This window comes from Telmatherina bonti (genome assembly GCF_933228915.1).
Source record: "Telmatherina bonti genome assembly, chromosome: 14".
Lineage (NCBI taxonomy): Eukaryota > Metazoa > Chordata > Actinopteri > Atheriniformes > Telmatherinidae > Telmatherina > Telmatherina bonti.
The window spans coordinates 37,380,203-37,407,775 of NC_136612.1; the positions used below are offsets into that span (position 1 = coordinate 37,380,203).

Below are 27,573 nucleotides of genomic sequence, written 5' to 3' on the forward strand. Positions count from 1 at the left end.
AATGACATTTTAGCTGAATGACAATAAAGAATTCTGTTTCTGTTTGAGCAGGAAGGTAGAGGCTCATTAGTACATTGATGGAAGGTAAATAAGTGAAAATAAATCATTTGTTTTATATTTACATCCTTATTATTCACGTTTTTTATGGATTTAACAGCTCTGGTGTGAAACTACGGATAAGGACAATGATCCTTTGTGGCCACATGGTGGCAGTAAACATATCGCGGCTCTGTGACGCTGCTGTTAATTCAACACGAAGAAGAACCGCTACCCACAATCCTTTGCCACTTCCGGTTCCAACCATCCCATCCTAAGATGGCGGACCGGCGGCGGAGGAGGCGCGCGTCGCGAGACAGCGAGGAGGAGGAGGGGTCCGGTTCCGGTTCGGGTAGCGGACGGTCCGGGTCTCCGACGGCACACAGCCGGGGCCGAGGTTCCCAACCCGTAGAGGCCGCCGCGAGCGAGAAGAAGAAGCAGCACGCGGAGTCGGAGTGTGTGAGTAGCTAATGCTAATGCTAACCGTGGGTCGGAACCAGGGGTCCGTGGGTCGGTAACAGGACTCAGTGGGTTGGTACCAGGGGTCTGTGGGTCGGTACCAGGACTCAGTGAGTTGGTACCAGGACTCAGTGGGTCGGTACCAGGACTCAGTGAGTTGGTACCAGGACTCCGTGGGTCGGTACCAGGACTCAGTGGGTCGGTACCAGGGCTCCGTGGGTCGTTACCCGGACTCCGGTACCAGGTCTCTGTTTGTTGAGTTTCTGGTAGTTGCTTCAGTTTCTGGTTGTTGCTTCCGTCTCTGGTTGTTGAGTTTCTGGTTGTTGCTTCAGTCTCTGGTTCATCAGTTTCTGGTTGTTGCTTTACTCTCTGTTGTTGCTTCAGTCTCTGGTTGTTCGGTTTCTGGTTGTAGCTTTACTCTCTGGTTGTTGCTTCAGTTTCTGGTTGTTGCTTCAGTCTCTGGTTGTTCAGTTTCTGGTTGTTGTTTCAGTCTCTGGTTGTTGCTTCAGTCTCTAGTCGTTCAGTTTCTGGTTGTTGCTTTACTCTCTGGTTGTTCAGTTTCTGGTTGTTGCTTCAGTCTCTGGTTGTTGCTTCAGTCTCTGGTTGTTGCTTCAGTCTCTAGTCGTTCAGTTTCTGGTTGTTGCTTTACTCTCTGGTTGTTCAGTTTCTGGTTGTTGCTTTACTCTCTGGTTGTTCAGTTTCTGGTTGTTGCTTCAGTCTCTGGTTGTTCAGTTTCTGGTTGTTGCTTTACTCTCTGGTTGTTGAGTTTCTGGTTGTTGCTTTACTCTCTGGTTGTTCAGTTTCTGGTTGTTGCTTCGGTCTCTGGTTGTTGAGTTTCTGGTTGTTGCTTCAGTCTCTGGTTGTTGAGTTTCGGGTTGTTGCTTCAGTCTCTGGTTGTTGAGTTTCTGATTGTTGCTTTAGTCTCTGGTTGTTCAGTTTCTGGTTGTTGCTTCAGTTTCTGGTTGTTGCTTTACTCTCTGGTTGTTGAGTTTCTGGTTGTTGCTTTACTCTCTGGTTGTTGAGTTTCTGGTTGTTGCTTCGGTCTCTGGTTGTTGAGTTTCTGGTTGTTGCTTCAGTTTCTGGTTGTTGCTTCAGTCTCTGGTTGTTGAGTTTCTGGTTGTTGCTTCAGTTTCTGGTTGTTGCTTCAGTCTCTGGTTGTTTGGTTTCTGGTTGTTGCTTTACTCTCTGGTTGTTGCTTCAGTTTCTGGTTGTTGCTTTACTCTGGTTGTTCAGTTTCTGGTTGTTGCTTTACTCTCTGGTTGTTCAGTTTCTGGTTGTTGCTTCAGTCTCTGGTTGTTCAGTTTCTGGTTGTTGCTTTACTCTGGTTGTTCAGTTTCTGGTTGTTGCTTCAGTCTCTGGTTGTTCAGTTTCTGGTTGTTGCTTTACTCTGCTTGTTCAGTTTCTGGTTGTTGCTTTACTCTGGTTGTTCAGTTTCTGGTTGTTGCTTCAGTTTCTGGTTGTTGCTTCAGTCTCTGGTTGTTGCTTCAGTCTCTGGTTGTTCGGTTTCTGGTTGTTGCTTTACTCTCTGGTTGTTGCTTCAGTTTCTGGTTGTTGCTTTACTCTCTGGTTGTTCAGTTTCTGGTTGTTGCTTCAGTCTCTGGTTGTTGAGTTTCTGGTTGTTGCTTCAGTCTCTGGTTGTTGAGTTTCTGGTTGTTGCTTCAGTCTCTAGTCGTTCAGTTTCTGGTTGTTGCTTCGGTCTCTGGTTGTTGAGTTTCTGGTTGTTGCTTCCGTTTCTGGTTGTTGCTTCAGTCTCTGGTGGTTGCTTCAGTCTCTGGTTGTTCGGTTTCTGGTTGTTGCTTTACTCTCTGGTTGTTGCTTCAGTTTCTGGTTGTTGCTTTACTCTCTAGTTGTTCAGTTTCTGGTTGTTGCTTCAGTCTCTGGTTGTTCAGTTTCTGGTTGTTGCTTTACTCTCTGGTTGTTCAGTCTCTGGTTGTTGCTTCAGTCTCTGGTTGTTCAGTTTCTGGTTGTTGCTTCAGTCTCTGGTTGTTCAGTTTCTGGTTGTTGCTTTACTCTCTGGTTGTTCAGTCTCTGGTTGTTGCTTCAGTCTCTGGTTGTTGAGTTTCTGGTTGTTGCTTCAGTTTCTGGTTGTTGCTTCAGTCTCTAGTCGTTCAGTTTCTGGTTGTTGCTTTACTCTCTGGTTGTTCAGTCTCTGGTTGTTGCTTCAGTCTGTAGTTGTTCAGTCTCTGGTTGTTGCTTCAGTCTGTAGTTGTTCAGTTTCTGGTTGTTGCTTCCGTTTCTGGTTGTTGAGTTTCTGGTTGTTGCTTCAGTCTCTAGTCGTTCAGTTTCTGGTTGTTGCTTTACTCTCTGGTTGTTGCTTCAGTTTCTGGTATTTGCTTCAGTCTCTGGTTGTTGAGTTTCTGGTTGTTGCTTCAGTTTCTGGTTGTTGCTTCAGTCTCTGGTTGTTCAGTCTCTGGTTGTTGCTTCAGTCTCTAGTTGTTCAGTTTCTGGTTGTTGCTTCAGTTTCTGGTTGTTGAGTTTCTTGTTGTTGCTTTACTCTCTGGTTCTTCAGTTTCTGGTTGTTGCTTCAGTCTGTAGTTGTTCACTTTCTGGTCGTTGCTTCAGTCTCTAGTTGTTCAGTTTCTGGTTGTTGCTTCCGTTTCTGGTTGTTGAGTTTCTGGTTGTTGCTTCAATCTCTGGTTGTTCAGTCTCTGGTTGTTGCTTCAGTCTCTGCTTGTTCAGTCTCTGGTTGTTGCTTCAGTCTCTGGTTGTTTAGTTTCTGGTTGTTGCTTCAGTCTCTAGTTGTTCAGTTTCTGGTTCTTGCTTTAGTTTCTGGTTGTTGAGTTTCTGGTTCTTGCTTTTCTCTCTGGTTTTTCAGTCTCTGGTGTTTGCTTCAGTCTGTAGTTGTTCACTTTCTGGTTGTTGCTTCAGTCTCTAGTTGTTGAGTTTCTGGTTGTTGCTTCCGTTTCTGGTTGTTGAGTTTCTGGTTGTTGCTTCAGTCTCTAGTTGTTCAGTTTCTGGTTGTTGCTTCCGTTTCTGGTCGTTGAGTTTCTGGTTGTTGCTTTACTCTCTGGTTGTTGAGTTTCTGGTTGTTGTTTCGGTCTCTGGTTGTTGAGTTTCTGGTTGTTGCTTTACTCTCTGGTTGTTCAGTCTCTGGTTGTTGCTTCAGTCTGTAGTTGTTCACTTTCTGGTCGTTGCTTCAGTCTCTAGTTGTTCAGTTTCTGGTTGTTGCTTCCGTTTCTGTTTTTTGAGTTTCTGGTTGTTTCAATCTCTAGTCGTTCAGTTTCTGGTTGTTGCTTTACTCTCTGGTTGTTGCTTCAGTCTGTAGTTGTTCACTTTCTGGTTGTTGCTTCAGTCTCTAGTTGTTCAGTTTCTGGTTGTTGCTTCCGTTTCTGGTTGTTGCTTCAGTGTCTAGTTGTTCAGTTTATGGTTGTTGCTTTACTCTCTGGTTGTTCAGTTTCTGGTTGTTGCTTCGGTCTCTGGTTGTTGAGTTTCTGGTTGTTGCTTCAGTTTCTGGTTGTTGCTTCAGTCTCTGGTTGTTCAGTCTCTGGTTGTTGCTTCAGTCTCTAGTTGTTCAGTTTCTGGTTGTTGCTTCAGTTTCTGGTTGTTGAGTGTCTGGTTGTTGCTTTACTCTCTGGTTGTTGAGTTTCTGGTTGTTGCTTCAGTCTCTAGTTGTTCAGTTTCTGGTTGTTGCCTCAGTCTGTAGTTGTTCCACTTTTCTGGTCGTTGCTTCAGTCTCTAGTTGTTCAGTTTCTGGTTGTTGCTTCCGTTTCTGGTTGTTGAGTTTCTGGTTGTTGCTTCAGTGTCTGGTTGTTGCTTCAGTCTCTGGTTGTTGCTTCAGTCTCTAGTTGTTCAGTTTCTGGTAGTTGCTTCCGTTTCTGGTAGTTGCTTCCGTTTCTGGTTGTTGCTTCAGTCTCTGGTTGTTGAGTTTCTGGTTGTTGCTTTACTCTCTGGTTGTTGAGTTTCTGGTTGTTGCTTTACTCTCTGGTTGTTGAGTTTCTGGTTGTTGCTTTACTCTCTGGTTGTTGAGTTTCTGGTTGTTGCTTTACTCTCTGGTTGTTGAGTTTCTGGTTGTTGCTTTACTCTCTGGTTGTTGAGTTTCTGGTTGTTGCTTTACTCTCTGGTTGTTGAGTTTCTGGTTGTTGCTTTACTCTCTGGTTGTTGAGTTTCTGGTTGTTGCTTTACTCTCTGGTTCTTCAGTTTCTGGTTGTTGCTTTACTCTCTGGTTGTTGAGTTTCTGGTTGTTGCTTTACTCTCTGGTTGTTGAGTTTCTGGTTGTTGGTTCGGTCTCTGGTTGTTGAGTTTCTGGTTGTTGCTTTACTCTCTGGTTGTTCAGTCTCTGGTTGTTGCTTCAGTCTGTAGTTGTTCACTTTCTGGTCGTTGCTTCAGTCTCTAGTTGTTCAGTTTCTGGTTGTTGCTTCCGTTTCTGTTTTTTGAGTTTCTGGTTGTTGTTTCAATCTCTAGTCGTTCAGTTTCTGGTTGTTGCTTTACTCTCTGGTTGTTGCTTCAGTCTGTAGTTGTTCACTTTCTGGTTGTTGCTTCAGTCTCTAGTTGTTCAGTTTCTGGTTGTTGCTTCCGTTTCTGGTTGTTGCTTCAGTGTCTAGTCGTTCAGTTTATGGTTGTTGCTTTACTCTCTGGTTGTTCAGTTTCTGGTTGTTGCTTCGGTCTCTGGTTGTTGAGTTTCTGGTTGTTGCTTCAGTTTCTGGTTGTTGCTTCAGTCTCTAGTTGTTCAGTTTCTGGTTGTTGCTTCAGTTTCTGGTTGTTGAGTGTCTGGTTGTTGCTTTACTCTCTGGTTGTTGAGTTTCTGGTTGTTGCTTCAGTCTCTAGTTGTTCAGTTTCTGGTTGTTGCCTCAGTCTGTAGTTGTTCCACTTTTCTGGTCGTTGCTTCAGTCTCTAGTTGTTCAGTTTCTGGTTGTTGCTTCCGTTTTTTGGTTGTTGAGTTTCTGGTTGTTGCTTCAGTGTCTGGTAGTTGCTTCCGTTTCTGGTTGTTGCTTCAGTCTCTGGTTGTTGAGTTTCTGGTTGTTGCTTTACTCTCTGGTTGTTGAGTTTCTGGTTGTTGCTTTACTCTCTGGTTGTTGCTTTACTCTCTGGTTGTTGAGTTTCTGGTTGTTGCTTTACTCTCTGGTTGTTGAGTTTCTGGTTGTTGCTTTACTCTCTGGTTGTTGAGTTTCTGGTCGTTGCTTTACTCTCTGGTTGTTGAGTTTCTGGTTGTTGCTTTACTCTCTGGTTGTTGAGTTTCTGGTTGTTGCTTTACTCTCTGGTTGTTGAGTTTCTGGTTGTTGCTTTACTCTCTGGTTGTTGAGTTTCTGGTTGTTGCTTTACTCTCTGGTTCTTCAGTTTCTGGTTGTTGCTTTACTCTCTGGTTGTTGAGTTTCTGGTTGTTGCTTTACTCTCTGGTTGTTGAGTTTCTGGTTGTTGCTTTACTCTCTGGTTCTTCAGTTATTGGTTGTTGCTTTACTCTCTGGTTGTTGAGTTTCTGGTTGTTGCTTTACTCTCTGGTTGTTGAGTTTCTGGTTGTTGCTTTACTCTCTGGTTGACTTTCTGGTTGTTGCTTTACTCTCTGGTTGTTGAGTGTCTGGTTGTTGCTTTACTCTCTGGTTGTTGAGTGTCTGGTTGTTGCTTTACTCTCTTGTTCTTCAGTTTCTGGTTGTTGCTTTACTCTCTGGTTGTTGAGTTTCTGGTTGTGCTTTACTCTCTGGTTGACTCTCTGGTTGTTGCTTTACTCTCTGGTTGTTGAGTTTCTGGTTGTGCTTTACTCTCTGGTTGAATTTCTGGTTGTTGCTTTACTCTCTTGTTCTTCAGTTTCTGGTTGTTGCTTTACTCTCTGGTTGTTGAGTTTCTGGTTGTGCTTTACTCTCTGGTTGAATTTCTGGTTGTTGCTTTACTCTCTGGTTGTTGAGTGTCTGGTTGTTGCTTTACTCTCTGGTTGTTGAGTTTCTGGTTGTTGCTTTACTCTCTGGTTGTTGAGTTTCTGGTTGTTGCTTTACTCTCTGGTTGTTGAGTTTCTGGTTGTTGCTTTACTCTCTGGTTGTTGAGTTTCTGGTTGTTGCTTTACTCTCTGGTTGTTGAGTTTCTGGTTGTTGCTTTACTCTCTGGTTGTTGAGTTTCTGGTTGTTGCTTTAGTGTCTGGTTGTTGAGTTTCTGGTTGTTGCTTTACTCTCTGGTTTTTGAGTTTCTGGTTGTTGCTTTACTCTCTGGTTGTTGAGTTTCTGGTTGTTGCTTTACTCTCTGGTTGTTGCTCTACTCTGGTTGTTGAGTTTCTGGTTGTTGCTTTACTCTCTGGTTGTTGAGTTTCTGGTTGTTGCTTTACTCTCTGGTTGTTGAGTTTCTGGTTGTTGCTTTACTCTCTGGTTGTTGAGTTTCTGGTTGTTGAGTTTCTGGTTGTTGCTTTACTCTCTGGTTGTTGAGTTTCTGGTTGTTGCTTTACTCTCTGGTTGTTGAGTTTCTGGTTGTTGCTTTACTCTCTGGTTGTTAAGTTTCTGGTTGTTGCTTTACTCTCTGGTTGTTGAGTTTCTGGTTGTTGCTTTACTCTCTGGTTGTTGCTTCAGTTTCTGGTTGTTGCTTTACTCTGGTTGTTCAGTTTCTGGTTGTTGCTTTACTCTCTGGTTGTTCAGTTTCTGGCTGTTGCTTCAGTCTCTGGTTGTTCAGTTTCTGGTTGTTGCTTTACTCTGGTTGTTCAGTTTCTGGTTGTTGCTTCAGTCTCTGGTTGTTCAGTTTCTGGTTGTTGCTTTACTCTGCTTGTTCAGTTTCTGGTTGTTGCTTTACTCTGGTTGTTCAGTTTCTGGTTGTTGCTTCGGTCTCTGGTTGTTGAGTTTCTGGTTGTTGCTTCAGTTTCTGGTTGTTGCTTCAGTCTCTGGTTGTTCAGTCTCTGGTTGTTGCTTCAGTCTCTAGTTGTTCAGTTTCTGGTTGTTGCTTCAGTTTCTGGTTGTTGAGTTTCTTGTTGTTGCTTTACTCTCTGGTTCTTCAGTTTCTGGTTGTTGCTTCAGTCTGTAGTTGTTCACTTTCTGGTCGTTGCTTCAGTCTCTAGTTGTTCAGTTTCTGGTTGTTGCTTCCGTTTCTGGTTGTTGAGTTTCTGGTTGTTGCTTCAATCTCTGGTTGTTCAGTCTCTGGTTGTTGCTTCAGTCTCTGCTTGTTCAGTCTCTGGTTGTTGCTTCAGTCTCTGGTTGTTTAGTTTCTGGTTGTTGCTTCAGTCTCTAGTTGTTCAGTTTCTGGTTCTTGCTTTAGTTTCTGGTTGTTGAGTTTCTGGTTCTTGCTTTTCTCTCTGGTTTTTCAGTCTCTGGTGTTTGCTTCAGTCTGTAGTTGTTCACTTTCTGGTTGTTGCTTCAGTCTCTAGTTGTTCAGTTTCTGGTTGTTGCTTCCGTTTCTGGTTGTTGCTTCAGTGTCTAGTCGTTCAGTTTATGGTTGTTGCTTTACTCTCTGGTTGTTCAGTTTCTGGTTGTTGCTTCGGTCTCTGGTTGTTGAGTTTCTGGTTGTTGCTTCAGTTTCTGGTTGTTGCTTCAGTCTCTAGTTGTTCAGTTTCTGGTTGTTGCTTCAGTTTCTGGTTGTTGAGTGTCTGGTTGTTGCTTTACTCTCTGGTTGTTGAGTTTCTGGTTGTTGCTTCAGTCTCTAGTTGTTCAGTTTCTGGTTGTTGCCTCAGTCTGTAGTTGTTCCACTTTTCTGGTCGTTGCTTCAGTCTCTAGTTGTTCAGTTTCTGGTTGTTGCTTCCGTTTTTTGGTTGTTGAGTTTCTGGTTGTTGCTTCAGTGTCTGGTAGTTGCTTCCGTTTCTGGTTGTTGCTTCAGTCTCTGGTTGTTGAGTTTCTGGTTGTTGCTTTACTCTCTGGTTGTTGAGTTTCTGGTTGTTGCTTTACTCTCTGGTTGTTGCTTTACTCTCTGGTTGTTGAGTTTCTGGTTGTTGCTTTACTCTCTGGTTGTTGAGTTTCTGGTTGTTGCTTTACTCTCTGGTTGTTGAGTTTCTGGTCGTTGCTTTACTCTCTGGTTGTTGAGTTTCTGGTTGTTGCTTTACTCTCTGGTTGTTGAGTTTCTGGTTGTTGCTTTACTCTCTGGTTGTTGAGTTTCTGGTTGTTGCTTTACTCTCTGGTTGTTGAGTTTCTGGTTGTTGCTTTACTCTCTGGTTCTTCAGTTTCTGGTTGTTGCTTTACTCTCTGGTTGTTGAGTTTCTGGTTGTTGCTTTACTCTCTGGTTGTTGAGTTTCTGGTTGTTGCTTTACTCTCTGGTTCTTCAGTTATTGGTTGTTGCTTTACTCTCTGGTTGTTGAGTTTCTGGTTGTTGCTTTACTCTCTGGTTGTTGAGTTTCTGGTTGTTGCTTTACTCTCTGGTTGACTTTCTGGTTGTTGCTTTACTCTCTGGTTGTTGAGTGTCTGGTTGTTGCTTTACTCTCTGGTTGTTGAGTGTCTGGTTGTTGCTTTACTCTCTTGTTCTTCAGTTTCTGGTTGTTGCTTTACTCTCTGGTTGTTGAGTTTCTGGTTGTGCTTTACTCTCTGGTTGACTCTCTGGTTGTTGCTTTACTCTCTGGTTGTTGAGTTTCTGGTTGTGCTTTACTCTCTGGTTGAATTTCTGGTTGTTGCTTTACTCTCTTGTTCTTCAGTTTCTGGTTGTTGCTTTACTCTCTGGTTGTTGAGTTTCTGGTTGTGCTTTACTCTCTGGTTGAATTTCTGGTTGTTGCTTTACTCTCTGGTTGTTGAGTGTCTGGTTGTTGCTTTACTCTCTGGTTGTTGAGTTTCTGGTTGTTGCTTTACTCTCTGGTTGTTGAGTTTCTGGTTGTTGCTTTACTCTCTGGTTGTTGAGTTTCTGGTTGTTGCTTTACTCTCTGGTTGTTGAGTTTCTGGTTGTTGCTTTACTCTCTGGTTGTTGAGTTTCTGGTTGTTGCTTTACTCTCTGGTTGTTGAGTTTCTGGTTGTTGCTTTAGTGTCTGGTTGTTGAGTTTCTGGTTGTTGCTTTACTCTCTGGTTTTTGAGTTTCTGGTTGTTGCTTTACTCTCTGGTTGTTGAGTTTCTGGTTGTTGCTTTACTCTCTGGTTGTTGCTCTACTCTGGTTGTTGAGTTTCTGGTTGTTGCTTTACTCTCTGGTTGTTGAGTTTCTGGTTGTTGCTTTACTCTCTGGTTGTTGAGTTTCTGGTTGTTGCTTTACTCTCTGGTTGTTGAGTTTCTGGTTGTTGAGTTTCTGGTTGTTGCTTTACTCTCTGGTTGTTGAGTTTCTGGTTGTTGCTTTACTCTCTGGTTGTTGAGTTTCTGGTTGTTGCTTTACTCTCTGGTTGTTAAGTTTCTGGTTGTTGCTTTACTCTCTGGTTGTTGAGTTTCTGGTTGTTGCTTTACTCTCTGGTTGTTGCTTCAGTTTCTGGTTGTTGCTTTACTCTGGTTGTTCAGTTTCTGGTTGTTGCTTTACTCTCTGGTTGTTCAGTTTCTGGCTGTTGCTTCAGTCTCTGGTTGTTCAGTTTCTGGTTGTTGCTTTACTCTGGTTGTTCAGTTTCTGGTTGTTGCTTCAGTCTCTGGTTGTTCAGTTTCTGGTTGTTGCTTTACTCTGCTTGTTCAGTTTCTGGTTGTTGCTTCAGTCTCTAGTTGTTCAGTTTCTGGTTGTTGCCTCAGTCTGTAGTTGTTCCACTTTTCTGGTCGTTGCTTCAGTCTCTAGTTGTTCAGTTTCTGGTTGTTGCTTCCGTTTTTTGGTTGTTGAGTTTCTGGTTGTTGCTTCAGTGTCTGGTAGTTGCTTCCGTTTCTGGTTGTTGCTTCAGTCTCTGGTTGTTGAGTTTCTGGTTGTTGCTTTACTCTCTGGTTGTTGAGTTTCTGGTTGTTGCTTTACTCTCTGGTTGTTGCTTTACTCTCTGGTTGTTGAGTTTCTGGTTGTTGCTTTACTCTCTGGTTGTTGAGTTTCTGGTTGTTGCTTTACTCTCTGGTTGTTGAGTTTCTGGTCGTTGCTTTACTCTCTGGTTGTTGAGTTTCTGGTTGTTGCTTTACTCTCTGGTTGTTGAGTTTCTGGTTGTTGCTTTACTCTCTGGTTGTTGAGTTTCTGGTTGTTGCTTTACTCTCTGGTTGTTGAGTTTCTGGTTGTTGCTTTACTCTCTGGTTCTTCAGTTTCTGGTTGTTGCTTTACTCTCTGGTTGTTGAGTTTCTGGTTGTTGCTTTACTCTCTGGTTGTTGAGTTTCTGGTTGTTGCTTTACTCTCTGGTTCTTCAGTTATTGGTTGTTGCTTTACTCTCTGGTTGTTGAGTTTCTGGTTGTTGCTTTACTCTCTGGTTGTTGAGTTTCTGGTTGTTGCTTTACTCTCTGGTTGACTTTCTGGTTGTTGCTTTACTCTCTGGTTGTTGAGTGTCTGGTTGTTGCTTTACTCTCTGGTTGTTGAGTGTCTGGTTGTTGCTTTACTCTCTTGTTCTTCAGTTTCTGGTTGTTGCTTTACTCTCTGGTTGTTGAGTTTCTGGTTGTGCTTTACTCTCTGGTTGACTCTCTGGTTGTTGCTTTACTCTCTGGTTGTTGAGTTTCTGGTTGTGCTTTACTCTCTGGTTGAATTTCTGGTTGTTGCTTTACTCTCTTGTTCTTCAGTTTCTGGTTGTTGCTTTACTCTCTGGTTGTTGAGTTTCTGGTTGTGCTTTACTCTCTGGTTGAATTTCTGGTTGTTGCTTTACTCTCTGGTTGTTGAGTGTCTGGTTGTTGCTTTACTCTCTGGTTGTTGAGTTTCTGGTTGTTGCTTTACTCTCTGGTTGTTGAGTTTCTGGTTGTTGCTTTACTCTCTGGTTGTTGAGTTTCTGGTTGTTGCTTTACTCTCTGGTTGTTGAGTTTCTGGTTGTTGCTTTACTCTCTGGTTGTTGAGTTTCTGGTTGTTGCTTTACTCTCTGGTTGTTGAGTTTCTGGTTGTTGCTTTAGTGTCTGGTTGTTGAGTTTCTGGTTGTTGCTTTACTCTCTGGTTTTTGAGTTTCTGGTTGTTGCTTTACTCTCTGGTTGTTGAGTTTCTGGTTGTTGCTTTACTCTCTGGTTGTTGCTCTACTCTGGTTGTTGAGTTTCTGGTTGTTGCTTTACTCTCTGGTTGTTGAGTTTCTGGTTGTTGCTTTACTCTCTGGTTGTTGAGTTTCTGGTTGTTGCTTTACTCTCTGGTTGTTGAGTTTCTGGTTGTTGAGTTTCTGGTTGTTGCTTTACTCTCTGGTTGTTGAGTTTCTGGTTGTTGCTTTACTCTCTGGTTGTTGAGTTTCTGGTTGTTGCTTTACTCTCTGGTTGTTAAGTTTCTGGTTGTTGCTTTACTCTCTGGTTGTTGAGTTTCTGGTTGTTGCTTTACTCTCTGGTTGTTGCTTCAGTTTCTGGTTGTTGCTTTACTCTGGTTGTTCAGTTTCTGGTTGTTGCTTTACTCTCTGGTTGTTCAGTTTCTGGCTGTTGCTTCAGTCTCTGGTTGTTCAGTTTCTGGTTGTTGCTTTACTCTGGTTGTTCAGTTTCTGGTTGTTGCTTCAGTCTCTGGTTGTTCAGTTTCTGGTTGTTGCTTTACTCTGCTTGTTCAGTTTCTGGTTGTTGCTTTACTCTGGTTGTTCAGTTTCTGGTTGTTGCTTCGGTCTCTGGTTGTTGAGTTTCTGGTTGTTGCTTCAGTTTCTGGTTGTTGCTTCAGTCTCTGGTTGTTCAGTCTCTGGTTGTTGCTTCAGTCTCTAGTTGTTCAGTTTCTGGTTGTTGCTTCAGTTTCTGGTTGTTGAGTTTCTTGTTGTTGCTTTACTCTCTGGTTCTTCAGTTTCTGGTTGTTGCTTCAGTCTGTAGTTGTTCACTTTCTGGTCGTTGCTTCAGTCTCTAGTTGTTCAGTTTCTGGTTGTTGCTTCCGTTTCTGGTTGTTGAGTTTCTGGTTGTTGCTTCAATCTCTGGTTGTTCAGTCTCTGGTTGTTGCTTCAGTCTCTGCTTGTTCAGTCTCTGGTTGTTGCTTCAGTCTCTGGTTGTTTAGTTTCTGGTTGTTGCTTCAGTCTCTAGTTGTTCAGTTTCTGGTTCTTGCTTTAGTTTCTGGTTGTTGAGTTTCTGGTTCTTGCTTTTCTCTCTGGTTTTTCAGTCTCTGGTGTTTGCTTCAGTCTGTAGTTGTTCACTTTCTGGTTGTTGCTTCAGTCTCTAGTTGTTGAGTTTCTGGTTGTTGCTTCCGTTTCTGGTTGTTGAGTTTCTGGTTGTTGCTTCAGTCTCTAGTTGTTCAGTTTCTGGTTGTTGCTTCCGTTTCTGGTCGTTGAGTTTCTGGTTGTTGCTTTACTCTCTGGTTGTTGAGTTTCTGGTTGTTGTTTCGGTCTCTGGTTGTTGAGTTTCTGGTTGTTGCTTTACTCTCTGGTTGTTCAGTCTCTGGTTGTTGCTTCAGTCTGTAGTTGTTCACTTTCTGGTCGTTGCTTCAGTCTCTAGTTGTTCAGTTTCTGGTTGTTGCTTCCGTTTCTGTTTTTTGAGTTTCTGGTTGTTTCAATCTCTAGTCGTTCAGTTTCTGGTTGTTGCTTTACTCTCTGGTTGTTGCTTCAGTCTGTAGTTGTTCACTTTCTGGTTGTTGCTTCAGTCTCTAGTTGTTCAGTTTCTGGTTGTTGCTTCCGTTTCTGGTTGTTGCTTCAGTGTCTAGTCGTTCAGTTTATGGTTGTTGCTTTACTCTCTGGTTGTTCAGTTTCTGGTTGTTGCTTCGGTCTCTGGTTGTTGAGTTTCTGGTTGTTGCTTCAGTTTCTGGTTGTTGCTTCAGTCTCTGGTTGTTCAGTCTCTGGTTGTTGCTTCAGTCTCTAGTTGTTCAGTTTCTGGTTGTTGCTTCAGTTTCTGGTTGTTGAGTGTCTGGTTGTTGCTTTACTCTCTGGTTGTTGAGTTTCTGGTTGTTGCTTCAGTCTCTAGTTGTTCAGTTTCTGGTTGTTGCCTCAGTCTGTAGTTGTTCCACTTTTCTGGTCGTTGCTTCAGTCTCTAGTTGTTCAGTTTCTGGTTGTTGCTTCCGTTTCTGGTTGTTGAGTTTCTGGTTGTTGCTTCAGTGTCTGGTTGTTGCTTCAGTCTCTGGTTGTTGCTTCAGTCTCTAGTTGTTCAGTTTCTGGTAGTTGCTTCCGTTTCTGGTAGTTGCTTCCGTTTCTGGTTGTTGCTTCAGTCTCTGGTTGTTGAGTTTCTGGTTGTTGCTTTACTCTCTGGTTGTTGAGTTTCTGGTTGTTGCTTTACTCTCTGGTTGTTGAGTTTCTGGTTGTTGCTTTACTCTCTGGTTGTTGAGTTTCTGGTTGTTGCTTTACTCTCTGGTTGTTGAGTTTCTGGTTGTTGCTTTACTCTCTGGTTGTTGAGTTTCTGGTTGTTGCTTTACTCTCTGGTTGTTGAGTTTCTGGTTGTTGCTTTACTCTCTGGTTGTTGAGTTTCTGGTTGTTGCTTTACTCTCTGGTTCTTCAGTTTCTGGTTGTTGCTTTACTCTCTGGTTGTTGAGTTTCTGGTTGTTGCTTTACTCTCTGGTTGTTGAGTTTCTGGTTGTTGCTTCGGTCTCTGGTTGTTGAGTTTCTGGTTGTTGCTTTACTCTCTGGTTGTTCAGTCTCTGGTTGTTGCTTCAGTCTGTAGTTGTTCACTTTCTGGTCGTTGCTTCAGTCTCTAGTTGTTCAGTTTCTGGTTGTTGCTTCCGTTTCTGTTTTTTGAGTTTCTGGTTGTTGTTTCAATCTCTAGTCGTTCAGTTTCTGGTTGTTGCTTTACTCTCTGGTTGTTGCTTCAGTCTGTAGTTGTTCACTTTCTGGTTGTTGCTTCAGTCTCTAGTTGTTCAGTTTCTGGTTGTTGCTTCCGTTTCTGGTTGTTGCTTCAGTGTCTAGTCGTTCAGTTTATGGTTGTTGCTTTACTCTCTGGTTGTTCAGTTTCTGGTTGTTGCTTCGGTCTCTGGTTGTTGAGTTTCTGGTTGTTGCTTCAGTTTCTGGTTGTTGCTTCAGTCTCTAGTTGTTCAGTTTCTGGTTGTTGCTTCAGTTTCTGGTTGTTGAGTGTCTGGTTGTTGCTTTACTCTCTGGTTGTTGAGTTTCTGGTTGTTGCTTCAGTCTCTAGTTGTTCAGTTTCTGGTTGTTGCCTCAGTCTGTAGTTGTTCCACTTTTCTGGTCGTTGCTTCAGTCTCTAGTTGTTCAGTTTCTGGTTGTTGCTTCCGTTTCTGGTTGTTGAGTTTCTGGTTGTTGCTTCAGTGTCTGGTAGTTGATTCCGTTTCTGGTTGTTGCTTCAGTCTCTGGTTGTTGAGTTTCTGGTTGTTGCTTTACTCTCTGGTTGTTGAGTTTCTGGTTGTTGCTTTACTCTCTGGTTGTTGCTTTACTCTCTGGTTGTTGAGTTTCTGGTTGTTGCTTTACTCTCTGGTTGTTGAGTTTCTGGTTGTTGCTTTACTCTCTGGTTGTTGAGTTTCTGGTCGTTGCTTTACTCTCTGGTTGTTGAGTTTCTGGTTGTTGCTTTACTCTCTGGTTGTTGAGTTTCTGGTTGTTGCTTTACTCTCTGGTTGTTGAGTTTCTGGTTGTTGCTTTACTCTCTGGTTGTTGAGTTTCTGGTTGTTGCTTTACTCTCTGGTTCTTCAGTTTCTGGTTGTTGCTTTACTCTCTGGTTGTTGAGTTTCTGGTTGTTGCTTTACTCTCTGGTTGTTGAGTTTCTGGTTGTTGCTTTACTCTCTGGTTCTTCAGTTATTGGTTGTTGCTTTACTCTCTGGTTGTTGAGTTTCTGGTTGTTGCTTTACTCTCTGGTTGTTGAGTTTCTGGTTGTTGCTTTACTCTCTGGTTGACTTTCTGGTTGTTGCTTTACTCTCTGGTTGTTGAGTGTCTGGTTGTTGCTTTACTCTCTGGTTGTTGAGTGTCTGGTTGTTGCTTTACTCTCTTGTTCTTCAGTTTCTGGTTGTTGCTTTACTCTCTGGTTGTTGAGTTTCTGGTTGTGCTTTACTCTCTGGTTGACTCTCTGGTTGTTGCTTTACTCTCTGGTTGTTGAGTTTCTGGTTGTGCTTTACTCTCTGGTTGAATTTCTGGTTGTTGCTTTACTCTCTTGTTCTTCAGTTTCTGGTTGTTGCTTTACTCTCTGGTTGTTGAGTTTCTGGTTGTGCTTTACTCTCTGGTTGAATTTCTGGTTGTTGCTTTACTCTCTGGTTGTTGAGTGTCTGGTTGTTGCTTTACTCTCTGGTTGTTGAGTTTCTGGTTGTTGCTTTACTCTCTGGTTGTTGAGTTTCTGGTTGTTGCTTTACTCTCTGGTTGTTGAGTTTCTGGTTGTTGCTTTACTCTCTGGTTGTTGAGTTTCTGGTTGTTGCTTTACTCTCTGGTTGTTGAGTTTCTGGTTGTTGCTTTACTCTCTGGTTGTTGAGTTTCTGGTTGTTGCTTTAGTGTCTGGTTGTTGAGTTTCTGGTTGTTGCTTTACTCTCTGGTTTTTGAGTTTCTGGTTGTTGCTTTACTCTCTGGTTGTTGAGTTTCTGGTTGTTGCTTTACTCTCTGGTTGTTGCTCTACTCTGGTTGTTGAGTTTCTGGTTGTTGCTTTACTCTCTGGTTGTTGAGTTTCTGGTTGTTGCTTTACTCTCTGGTTGTTGAGTTTCTGGTTGTTGCTTTACTCTGGTTGTTGAGTTTCTGGTTGTTGAGTTTCTGGTTGTTGCTTTACTCTCTGGTTGTTGAGTTTCTGGTTGTTGCTTTACTCTCTGGTTGTTGAGTTTCTGGTTGTTGCTTTACTCTCTGGTTGTTAAGTTTCTGGTTGTTGCTTTACTCTCTGGTTGTTGAGTTTCTGGTTGTTGCTTTACTCTCTGGTTGTTGCTTCAGTTTCTGGTTGTTGCTTTACTCTGGTTGTTCAGTTTCTGGTTGTTGCTTTACTCTCTGGTTGTTCAGTTTCTGGCTGTTGCTTCAGTCTCTGGTTGTTCAGTTTCTGGTTGTTGCTTTACTCTGGTTGTTCAGTTTCTGGTTGTTGCTTCAGTCTCTGGTTGTTCAGTTTCTGGTTGTTGCTTTACTCTGCTTGTTCAGTTTCTGGTTGTTGCTTTACTCTGGTTGTTCAGTTTCTGGTTGTTGCTTCGGTCTCTGGTTGTTGAGTTTCTGGTTGTTGCTTCAGTTTCTGGTTGTTGCTTCAGTCTCTGGTTGTTGCTTCAGTCTCTGGTTGTTCGGTTTCTGGTTGTTGCTTTACTCTCTGGTTTTTGCTTCAGTTTCTGGTTGTTGCTTTACTCTCTGGTTGTTCAGTTTCTGGTTGTTGCTTCAGTCTCTGGTTGTTCAGTTTCTGGTTGTTGCTTCAGTCTCTGGTTGTTGAGTTTCTGGTTGTTGCTTCAGTCTCTAGTCGTTCAGTTTCTGGTTGTTGCTTCAGTCTCTGGTTGTTGCTTCGGTCTGGTTGTTGAGTTTCTGGTTGTTGCTTCAGCTTCTGGTTGTTGCTTCAGTCTCTGGTGGTTGCTTCAGTCTCTGGTTGTTCGGTTTCTGGTCGTTGCTTTACTCTCTGGTTGTTGCTTCAGTTTCTGGTGTTTGCTTTACTCTCTGGTTGTTCAGTTTCTGGTTGTTGCTTCAGTCTCTGGTTGTTCAGTTTCTGGTTGTTGCTTTACTCTCTGGTTGTTCAGTCTCTGGTTGTTGCTTTACTCTCTGGTTCTTCAGTCTCTGGTTGTTGAGTTTCTGGTTGTTGCTTTACTCTCTGGTTGTTGAGTTTCTGGTTGTGCTTTACTCTCTGGTTGACTCTCTGGTTGTTGCTTTACTCTCTGGTTGACTTTCTGGTTGTTGCTTTACTCTCTGGTTGTTGAGTTTCTGGTTGTTGCTTTACTCTCTGGTTGTGGAGTTTCTGGTTGTTGCTTTACTCTCTGGTTGTTGAGTTTCTGGTTGTTGCTTTACTCTCTGGTTGTTGAGTTTCTGGTTGTTGCTTTACTCTCTGGTTGTTGAGTTTCTGGTTGTTGCTTTACTCTCTGGTTGTTGAGTTTCTGGTTGTTGCTTTACTCTCTGGTTGTTGAGTTTCTGGTTGTTGCTTTACTCTCTGGTTGTTGAGTTTCTGGTTGTTGCTTTACTCTCTGGTTGTTGAGTTTCTGGTTGTTGCTTTAGTGTCTGGTTGTTGAGTTTCTGGTTGTTGCTTTACTCTCTGGTTGTTGAGTTTCTGGTTGTTGCTTTACTCTCTGGTTGTTGAGTTTCTGGTTGTTGCTCTACTCTGGTTGTTGAGTTTCTGGTTGTTGCTTTACTCTCTGGTTGTTGAGTTTCTGGTTGTTGCTTTACTCTCTGGTTGTTGAGTTTCTGGTTGTTGCTCTACTCTGGTTGTTGAGTTTCTGGTTGTTGCTTTACTCTCTGGTTGTTGAGTTTCTGGTTGTTGCTTTACTCTCTGGTTTTTGAGTTTCTGGTTGTTGCTTTACTCTCTGGTTGTTGAGTTTCTGGTTGTTGCTTTACTCTCTGGTTGTTGAGTTTCTGGTTGTTGCTTTACTCTCTGGTTGTTGAGTTTCTGGTTGTTGCTTTACTCTCTGGTTGACTTTCTGGTTGTTGCTTTACTCTCTGGTTGTTGAGTGTCTGGTTGTTGCTTTACTCTCTGGTTGTTGAGTGTCTGGTTGTTGCTTTACTCTCTTGTTCTTCAGTTTCTGGTTGTTGCTTTACTCTCTGGTTGTTGAGTTTCTGGTTGTGCTTTACTCTCTGGTTGACTCTCTGGTTGTTGCTTTACTCTCTGGTTGTTGAGTTTCTGGTTGTGCTTTACTCTCTGGTTGAATTTCTGGTTGTTGCTTTACTCTCTTGTTCTTCAGTTTCTGGTTGTTGCTTTACTCTCTGGTTGTTGAGTTTCTGGTTGTGCTTTACTCTCTGGTTGAATTTCTGGTTGTTGCTTTACTCTCTGGTTGTTGAGTGTCTGGTTGTTGCTTTACTCTCTGGTTGTTGAGTTTCTGGTTGTTGCTTTACTCTCTGGTTGTTGAGTTTCTGGTTGTTGCTTTACTCTCTGGTTGTTGAGTTTCTGGTTGTTGCTTTACTCTCTGGTTGTTGAGTTTCTGGTTGTTGCTTTACTCTCTGGTTGTTGAGTTTCTGGTTGTTGCTTTACTCTCTGGTTGTTGAGTTTCTGGTTGTTGCTTTAGTGTCTGGTTGTTGAGTTTCTGGTTGTTGCTTTACTCTCTGGTTTTTGAGTTTCTGGTTGTTGCTTTACTCTCTGGTTGTTGAGTTTCTGGTTGTTGCTTTACTCTCTGGTTGTTGCTCTACTCTGGTTGTTGAGTTTCTGGTTGTTGCTTTACTCTCTGGTTGTTGAGTTTCTGGTTGTTGCTTTACTCTCTGGTTGTTGAGTTTCTGGTTGTTGCTTTACTCTCTGGTTGTTGAGTTTCTGGTTGTTGAGTTTCTGGTTGTTGCTTTACTCTCTGGTTGTTGAGTTTCTGGTTGTTGCTTTACTCTCTGGTTGTTGAGTTTCTGGTTGTTGCTTTACTCTCTGGTTGTTAAGTTTCTGGTTGTTGCTTTACTCTCTGGTTGTTGAGTTTCTGGTTGTTGCTTTACTCTCTGGTTGTTGCTTCAGTTTCTGGTTGTTGCTTTACTCTGGTTGTTCAGTTTCTGGTTGTTGCTTTACTCTCTGGTTGTTCAGTTTCTGGCTGTTGCTTCAGTCTCTGGTTGTTCAGTTTCTGGTTGTTGCTTTACTCTGGTTGTTCAGTTTCTGGTTGTTGCTTCAGTCTCTGGTTGTTCAGTTTCTGGTTGTTGCTTTACTCTGCTTGTTCAGTTTCTGGTTGTTGCTTTACTCTGGTTGTTCAGTTTCTGGTTGTTGCTTCGGTCTCTGGTTGGTGAGTTTCTGGTTGTTGCTTCAGTTTCTGGTTGTTGCTTCAGTCTCTGGTTGTTGCTTCAGTCTCTGGTTGTTCGGTTTCTGGTTGTTGCTTTACTCTCTGGTTTTTGCTTCAGTTTCTGGTTGTTGCTTTACTCTCTGGTTGTTCAGTTTCTGGTTGTTGCTTCAGTCTCTGGTTGTTCAGTTTCTGGTTGTTGCTTCAGTCTCTGGTTGTTGAGTTTCTGGTTGTTGCTTCAGTCTCTAGTCGTTCAGTTTCTGGTTGTTGCTTCAGTCTCTGGTTGTTGCTTCGGTCTGGTTGTTGAGTTTCTGGTTGTTGCTTCAGTTTCTGGTTGTTGCTTCAGTCTCTGGTGGTTGCTTCAGTCTCTGGTTGTTCAGTTTCTGGTCGTTGCTTTACTCTCTGGTTGTTGCTTCAGTTTCTGGTGTTTGCTTTACTCTCTGGTTGTTCAGTTTCTGGTTGTTGCTTCAGTCTCTGGTTGTTCAGTTTCTGGTTGTTGCTTTACTCTCTGGTTGTTCAGTCTCTGGTTGTTGCTTTACTCTCTGGTTCTTCAGTCTCTGGTTGTTGAGTTTCTGGTTGTTGCTTTACTCTCTGGTTGTTGAGTTTCTGGTTGTGCTTTACTCTCTGGTTGACTCTCTGGTTGTTGCTTTACTCTCTGGTTGACTTTCTGGTTGTTGCTTTACTCTCTGGTTGTTGAGTTTCTGGTTGTTGCTTTACTCTCTGGTTGTGGAGTTTCTGGTTGTTGCTTTACTCTCTGGTTGTTGAGTTTCTGGTTGTTGCTTTACTCTCTGGTTGTTGAGTTTCTGGTTGTTGCTTTACTCTCTGGTTGTTGAGTTTCTGGTTGTTGCTTTACTCTCTGGTTGTTGAGTTTCTGGTTGTTGCTTTACTCTCTGGTTGTTGAGTTTCTGGTTGTTGCTTTACTCTCTGGTTGTTGAGTTTCTGGTTGTTGCTTTACTCTCTGGTTGTTGAGTTTCTGGTTGTTGCTTTAGTGTCTGGTTGTTGAGTTTCTGGTTGTTGCTTTACTCTCTGGTTGTTGAGTTTCTGGTTGTTGCTTTACTCTCTGGTTGTTGAGTTTCTGGTTGTTGCTCTACTCTGGTTGTTGAGTTTCTGGTTGTTGCTTTACTCTCTGGTTGTTGAGTTTCTGGTTGTTGCTTTACTCTCTGGTTGTTGAGTTTCTGGTTGTTGCTCTACTCTGGTTGTTGAGTTTCTGGTTGTTGCTTTACTCTCTGGTTGTTGAGTTTCTGGTTGTTGCTTTACTCTCTGGTTTTTGAGTTTCTGGTTGTTGCTTTACTCTCTGGTTGTTGAGTTTCTGGTTGTTGCTTTACTCTCTGGTTGTTGAGTTTCTGGTTGTTGCTTTACTCTCTGGTTGTTGAGTTTCTGGTTGTTGCTTTACTCTCTGGTTGTTGAGTTTCTGGTTGTTGCTTTACTCTCTGGTTGTTGAGTTTCTGGTTGTTGCTTTACTCTCTGGTTCTTCAGTTTCTGGTTGTTGCTTCCGTTTCTGGTTGTTGAGTTTCTGGTTGTTGCTTTACTCTCTGGTTATTCAGTCTCTGGTTATTGCTTTACTCTCTGGTTTTTGAGTTTCTGGTTGTTGCTTTACTCTCTGGTTGTTGAGTTTCTGGTTGTTGCTTTACTCTCTGGTTCTTCAGTTTCTGGTTGTTGCTTCCGTTTCTGGTTGTTGAGTTTCTGGTTTTTGCTTTACTCTCTGGTTGTTGAGTTTCTGGTTATTGCTTTACTCTCTGGTTTTTGAGTTTCTGGTTGTTGCTTTACTGTCTGGTTGTTGAGTTTCTGGTTGTTGCTTTACTCTCTGGTTCTTCAGTTTCTGGTTGTTGCTTGCGTTTCTGGTTGTTGCTTTACTCTCTGGTTCTTCAGTCTCTGGTTGTTGAGTTTCTGGTTGTTGCTTTACTCTCTGGTTGTTGAGTTTCTGGTTGTGCTTTACTCTCTGGTTGACTCTCTGGTTGTTGCTTTACTCTCTGGTTGACTTTCTGGTTGTTGCTTTACTCTCTGGTTGTTGAGTTTCTGGTTGTTGCTTTACTCTCTGGTTGTGGAGTTTCTGGTTGTTGCTTTACTCTCTGGTTGTTGAGTTTCTGGTTGTTGCTTTACTCTCTGGTTGTTGAGTTTCTGGTTGTTGCTTTAGTGTCTGGTTGTTGAGTTTCTGGTTGTTGCTTTACTCTCTGGTTGTTGAGTTTCTGGTTGTTGCTTTACTCTCTGGTTGTTGAGTTTCTGGTTGTTGCTCTACTCTGGTTTTTGAGTTTCTGGTTGTTGCTTTACTCTCTGGTTGTTGAGTTTCTGGTTGTTGCTTTACTCTCTGGTTGTTGAGTTTCTGGTTGTTGCTCTACTCTGGTTGTTGAGTTTCTGGTTGTTGCTTTACTCTCTGGTTGTTGAGTTTCTGGTTGTTGCTTTACTCTCTGGTTGTTGAGTTTCTGGTTGTTGCTTTACTCTCTGGTTGTTGAGTTTCTGGTTGTTGAGTTTCTGGTTGTTGCTTTACTCTCTGGTTGTTGAGTTTCTGGTTGTTGCTTTACTCTCTGGTTGTTGAGTTTCTGGTTGTTGCTTTACTCTCTGGTTGTTGAGTTTCTGGTTGTTGCTTTACTCTCTGGTTGTTGAGTTTCTGGTTGTTGCTTTACTCTCTGGTTGTTGAGTTTCTGGTTGTTGAGTTTCTGGTTGTTGCTTTACTCTCTGGTTGTTGAGTTTCTGGTTGTTGCTTTACTCTCTGGTTGTGGAGTTTCTGGTTGTTGCTTTACTCTCTGGTTGTTGAGTTTCTGGTTGTTGCTTTACTCTCTGGTTGTTGAGTTTCTGGTTGTTGCTTTACTCTCTGGTTGTGGAGTTTCTGGTTGTTGCTTTACTCTCTGGTTGTTGAGTTTCTGGTTGTTGCTTTACTCTCTGGTTGTTGAGTTTCTGGTTGTTGCTTTACTCTCTGGTTGTTGAGTTTCTGGTTGTTGCTTTACTCTCTGGTTGTTGAGTTTCTGGTTGTTGCTTTACTCTCTGGTTGTTGAGTTTCTGGTTGTTGCTTTACTCTCTGGTTATTCAGTCTCTGGTTGTTGAGTTTCTGGTTGTTGCTTTACTCTCTGGTTGTTGAGTTTCTGGTTATTGCTTTACTCTCTGGTTTTTGAGTTTCTGGTTGTTGCTTTACTGTCTGGTTGTTGAGTTTCTGGTTGTTGCTTTACTCTCTGGTTCTTCAGTTTCTGGTTGTTGCTTGCGTTTCTGGTTGTTGCTTTACTCTCTGGTTCTTCAGTCTCTGGTTTTTGAGTTTCTGGTTGTTGCTTTACTCTCTGGTTGATGAGTTTCTGGTTGTTGCTTTACTCTCTGGTTGTTGAGTTTCTGGTTGTTGCTTTACTCTCTGGTTGTTCAGTTTCTGGTTGTTGCTTTACTCTCTGGTCGTTCTGGCTGATGTTCCGCACTTTGTGCCAACTTTGGTTGTTTTAATGGTCTTTCTGAATAAAGTTGAGTTGAATCAGCGTCATGTTTTCTGTCGTTCCAGGAGAGTGAAGACGGAGCCGGAGAAGGTAAAGCATTCCTCCACTAGTAGAATGAATCCACTCTGAGTGGGCTGGTGAGTTCATGTTGCTCTTTTCTCTCTGCTTTTTCCAGCTGTCCTCTCGGACTACGACAGTGCCGATCCGGAGGAGAACGGCTCCCACTCCGAGGTAAACCAGCTACGATGATGAAGACAGCTGCGGTGGTGAAGGCCCGGCTGGGTCTAATCGCTGGATGAACAAGTCTGTCTGCTTCAGCAGCTGCAGTGTTGGTGAAAAATGTGTTTTCATCAGGGAGTGGAGGAGGAGGAGGAGGAGGGATACAGTGAAGAGGAAGCTCCAGCAGCAGCCGGCGAGTCCAAACCTCCTCCTGCTGATGAACCACCACCAGGAGAGGAAGAGGAGGAGAAGACAGAGGAAGAAGAAGGACAAACTGAAGAGGAAGGCAAAGCTGAGGAGAAAGGAAACCTAGCAGGAGAGAGACAGAGCGGCGACGGACAGGTAAGACGGAGAATTTCATAGTCAACGCATCGCTAATAAAACACTGCGCTAGGAAACTTGCGTCCCGCTCTGCGTTACGTTCAAGTCTTATTTCATTAGAAGTAATCGTAAAAATCGTCTGGAAATAACTCATGCAGTCAGTAACGTCAGGTAAACATGTGTTCTTGTGTCAAACACCTGCAGGAGTCCACAGACGATCCCGAGACCAAGTCCGGAGGAAAACCCGGACAGCAGCTGGACGACGACGAGGACAGAAAGAACCCGGCTTACATCCCCAGGAAGGGTCTGTTCTTCGAGCATGATGTCCGTGGACACGCTCAGGAGGAGGAGAGGTACCGCAACACGATAAACGTGTCCCGTTCTGACATTTCCATCCCGCAGAAAAACACAAACAAAATCATCAAATCAGTTTTTCTTATCAATCATTTAAACTGCTGCAGATAATATCTCCACAGCATTCAGACAAACACTGAATCACAGGTGTGGCCGTTGGGCATGTTTTTGTAACAAATGGAGGACTCATCATTTCTTTTGTCAATTTATACCTGCCCACCCTCCCGTCGGCTCACCATCTGCGGGAGGAGCCGTAGGGGTCGGGTGCAATGTGAGCTGGGCGTCAGCAAGGGGCGGGGACCCTGGCGGTCCGATCCCCGGCTGCAGAAGCTGGCTCTAGGGACGTGGAACGTCACCTCTCTGGTGGGGAAGGAGCCTGAGCTTGTGCGCGAGGTTGAGCGGTTCCGACTAGATATAGTTGGACTCACCTCGACGCATGGCTTGGGCTCTGGAACCAGTACCCTCGAGAGGGGCTGGACCATCTTCCACTTTGGAGTTGCTCATGGTGAGAGGCGCCGAGCAGGTGTGGGCATTCTCATCAGCCCCCAGCTTGGTGCCTGCACGTTGGGGTTTACCCCGGTGGATGAAAGGGTAGTTTCCCTCCGCCTCCGGGTGGGGGGACGGGTCCTGACTGTTGTCTGTGCTTATGCACCGAACAGCAGTTCAGAGTACCCACCCTTTCTGGAGTCCTTGGAGGGAGTGCTGGAGGGTGCTCCTTCTGGGGACTCCATTGTTCTGCTGGGGGACTTCAATGCTCACGTGGGCAATGACAGTGAGACCTGGAGGGGAGTGATTGGGAGGCATGGTCCCCCCCCTCTGAACCCAAATGGTGTTTTGTTATTGGACTTCTGTGCTCGTCATGGATTGTCCATAACGAACACCATGTTCCAGCATAAGAGTGTCCATTTGTACACCTGGCATCAGGATTCCCTGGGCCGCAGTTCAATGATCGACTTTGTAGTCGTATCGTCGGACCTGCAGCCACATGCCTTGGACACTCCGGTGAAGAGGGGGGCGGAGCTGTCAACTGATCACCACCTGGTGGTGAGTTGGCTCAGATGGTTGGGGAGGAAGCCGGTCAAGCTGGCAGGCCCAAACGTGTTGTGAGGGCTTCAACCATGTCCCGAGTGAGACGGGGGACATTGAGTCCGAATGGGCTGTGTTCCGTGCCTCTATTGCCGAGGCGGCCAGCCGGAGCTGTGGCTGTAAGGTAGTTGGTGCCTGTCGTGGCGGTAATCCCAGGACTCGTTGGTGGACACCAGCAGTGAGGGATGCCGTCAAGCTGAGGTGGTCAAAAAACTCCTTGGCGGCAAGGCCCCTGGGGTGGATGAGATCTGCCCGGAGTTCCTTAAGGCTCTGGATGCTGTGGGGCTGTCCTGGCTGACACGCCTCTGCAGCATCGCGTGGACATCGGGGGCAGTACCGCTGGATTGGCAGACTGGGGTGGTGGTCCCCCTTTTTAAGAAGGGGGACCGGAGGGTGTGTTCCAATTACAGGGGAATCACACTCCTCAGCCTCCCTGGTAAGGTCTATTCAGGGGTCCTGGAGAGGAGGGTCCGCCGGATAGTCGAATCCCGGATTGAGGAGGAGCAGTGTGGTTTTCGTCCTGGTCGTGGAACAGTGGACCAGCTCTATACCCTCTCTGGGGTCCTGGAGGGGGCATGGGAGTTTGCCCAACCAGTCTACATATGTATTGTGGACCTGGAGAAGACATTTGACCGTGTCCCCCGGGGGCTCCTGTGGGGGGTACTCCGGGAGTATGGGGTACCGGACCCCCTTGTACGAGCTGTCCGGTCCCTGTACGACAGGTGTCAGAGCTTGGTCCGCATTGCCGGTAGTAAGTCGGATCCGTTTCCGGTGAGGGTTGGACTCCGCCAAGGCTGCCCTTTATCACCGATTCTGTTCATAACTTATATGGACAGAATTTCTAGGTGCAGCCGAGGTGTTGAGGGGATCCGACTTGGTGGCCTCAGGATTGGGTCCCTGCTTTTTGCGGATGACGTGGTCCTGTTGGCTTCATCTGGTCATGATCTTCAGCGCTCGCTTGAGCGATTCGCGGCCGAGTGTGAAGCGGCTGGGGTGAGAATCAGCACCTCCAAATCTGAGACCATGGTCCTCAGCCGGAATAGGGTGGATTGCCCTCTCCGGGTCGGGGGTCAGGTCCTGCCTCAAGTGGAGGAGTTTAAATATCTCGGGGTCTTGTTCACGAGTGAGGGAAGGATGGAGCGTGAGATCGACAGACCGATCGGTGCGGCGTCTGCAGTAATGCGGACTCTGCGCCGGTCTGTCATGGTGAAGAAGGAGCTGAGCCAGAAGGTGAAGCTCTCGATTTACCAGTCGATCTACGTTCCTACCCTTACCTATGGTCATGAGCTGTGGGTCGTGACCGAAAGAACGAGATCTCGTATACAGGCGGCTGAAATGAGTTTCCTCCGCAGGGTGGCCGGGCTCTCCCTTAGAGATAGGGTGAGGAGCTCGGTCATCCGGGAGGAGATCAGAGTAGAGCCGCTGCTCCTTCGGATCGAGAGGAACCAGTTGAGGTGGCTCGGGCATCTGGTCAGGATGCCTCCTGGACGCCTCCCTGGTGAGGTGTTCCAGGCACGTCCCTCTGGGAGGAGACCCCGGGGAAAACCCAGGACACGCTGGAGGGATTACATCTCTCGGCTGGCCTGGGAACGCCTCGGGATCCCCCCGCAGAGTTGGCAAATGTGGCTGAGGAGAGGGAAGTCTGGGCTTCCCTGCTTAGGCTGCTGCCCCCGCGACCCGACCCCGGATAAGCGGCAGAAGATGGATGGATGGATGGAATTTATATTAAAAAATCTTAAACTATATTAATAGTTTTGAGCAGATCTTAAGTTGTTTAAGTGACTTTATGAAAGAAAATTCAGCATTTTCTCATTCAGAGGGAAAAGAAATATGGTTTAACTGTGTGGAGGTTTCAAAGCCACGACGTAGCAGGACAGTGGAAGTTTTAACCGCTTCCTCCGTCTGAATCCTCGCAGGCCAAAGGGACGAAACAGGAAGCTTTGGAAGGATGAGGGTCGCTGGGAGCACGACAGGTTCAGGGAGGAGGAGCAGGCGCCAAAGAGCCGCGAGGAGCTCATTGCCATCTATGGTTACGACATCCGCAACGGCGGCGGCAGCCCAGGAGACCGAACATTCAGACAGCGGAGGCCCAGGTGAGAAACAAAGTGGTTCTGGTTCTGGGTCAGCAAGTAGAACCAGAAACAAAGTGTTTCTGGTTCAGCAAGTAGAACCAGAAACAAAGTGGTTTTGGTTCAGCAAGTAGAACCAGAAACAAAGTGGTTTTGGTTCAGCAAGTAGAACCAGAAACAAAGTGGTTCCGGTTCAGGAACTGAGTTGTTCATGTTTGTCCAAGGTTCTAATTGTAACCATGGGAAACAGCAGAAAAACAAACTTCTTCCATCTTGAACCGTTAAGATGTTATTGACCACCATTGTTTAAACCCCACAACCAGCGATCTAAGACTGCAAATACCGCTTTCTCCAGGACTTATGGTGTCATTCTGTCTCTGTCACAACCAGCAATACAAACGAGTAGAGCGGTCCTGGGAACCAATAGAACGGTCCTGGGAACCAGTATAGTGGTCCTGGGAACCAGTAGAGTGGTACTGGGAACCAGTAGAGCGGTACTGGGAACCAGTATAGTGGTCCTGGGAACCAGTAGAGCGGTACTGGGAACCAGTAGAGCGGTACTGGGAACCAGTATAGTGGTCCTGGGAACCAGTATAGTGGTCCTGGGAACCAGTATAGTGGTCCTGGGAACCATTAGAGCGGTACTGGGAACCATTAGAGCGGTACTGGGAACCAGTAGAGCGGTACTGGGAACCAACAGAGCAATGGTGATGATGATGGTGATCCTTATGATGATGATGGTGATGATGATGATCCTTATGGTGATGAAGATGGTGATCCTCATGATGATGATGATGGTGGTGATCCTTATGATGATGATGGTGATGATGATGATCCTTATGGTGATGAAGATGGTGATCCTCATGATGATGATGATGGTGGTGATCCTTATGATGATGATGGTGGTCCTTCTGATCATGATGATGGTGATGATGGTGATGATGATGATCCTTATGGTGGTGATGATGATGATGATGATACTACTTATGGTGATGATGATGATCCTTATGATGATGGTGATGATGATGGTGGTGATCCTTATGGTGATGATGGTGGTGATCCTTATGGTGGTGATGATGATCCTTATGGTAGTG

At 44.5% G+C, this 27,573-nt stretch overlaps 1 protein-coding gene across 2 annotated transcripts in view; it reads left to right on the plus strand.

The window, feature by feature from the left end:
• Positions 1-315: 315 nt before the first annotated feature.
• casc3 (casc3 exon junction complex subunit) overlaps positions 316-27,573 on the plus strand; it is a gene marked incomplete at its 5' end in the record, with an annotated part of 41,643 nt that continues 14,385 nt past the window's right edge. For both annotated transcript variants that reach the window (XM_079253234.1, XM_079253235.1), the window contains 6 exons: positions 316-495; positions 22,496-22,520; positions 22,606-22,661; positions 22,785-22,991; positions 23,175-23,323; positions 26,327-26,503. In XM_079253234.1, the coding sequence (XP_079109360.1) occupies positions 316-495; positions 22,496-22,520; positions 22,606-22,661; positions 22,785-22,991; positions 23,175-23,323; positions 26,327-26,503 (794 nt within the window). The remainder of the gene's footprint in view (positions 496-22,495; positions 22,521-22,605; positions 22,662-22,784; positions 22,992-23,174; positions 23,324-26,326; positions 26,504-27,573) is intronic.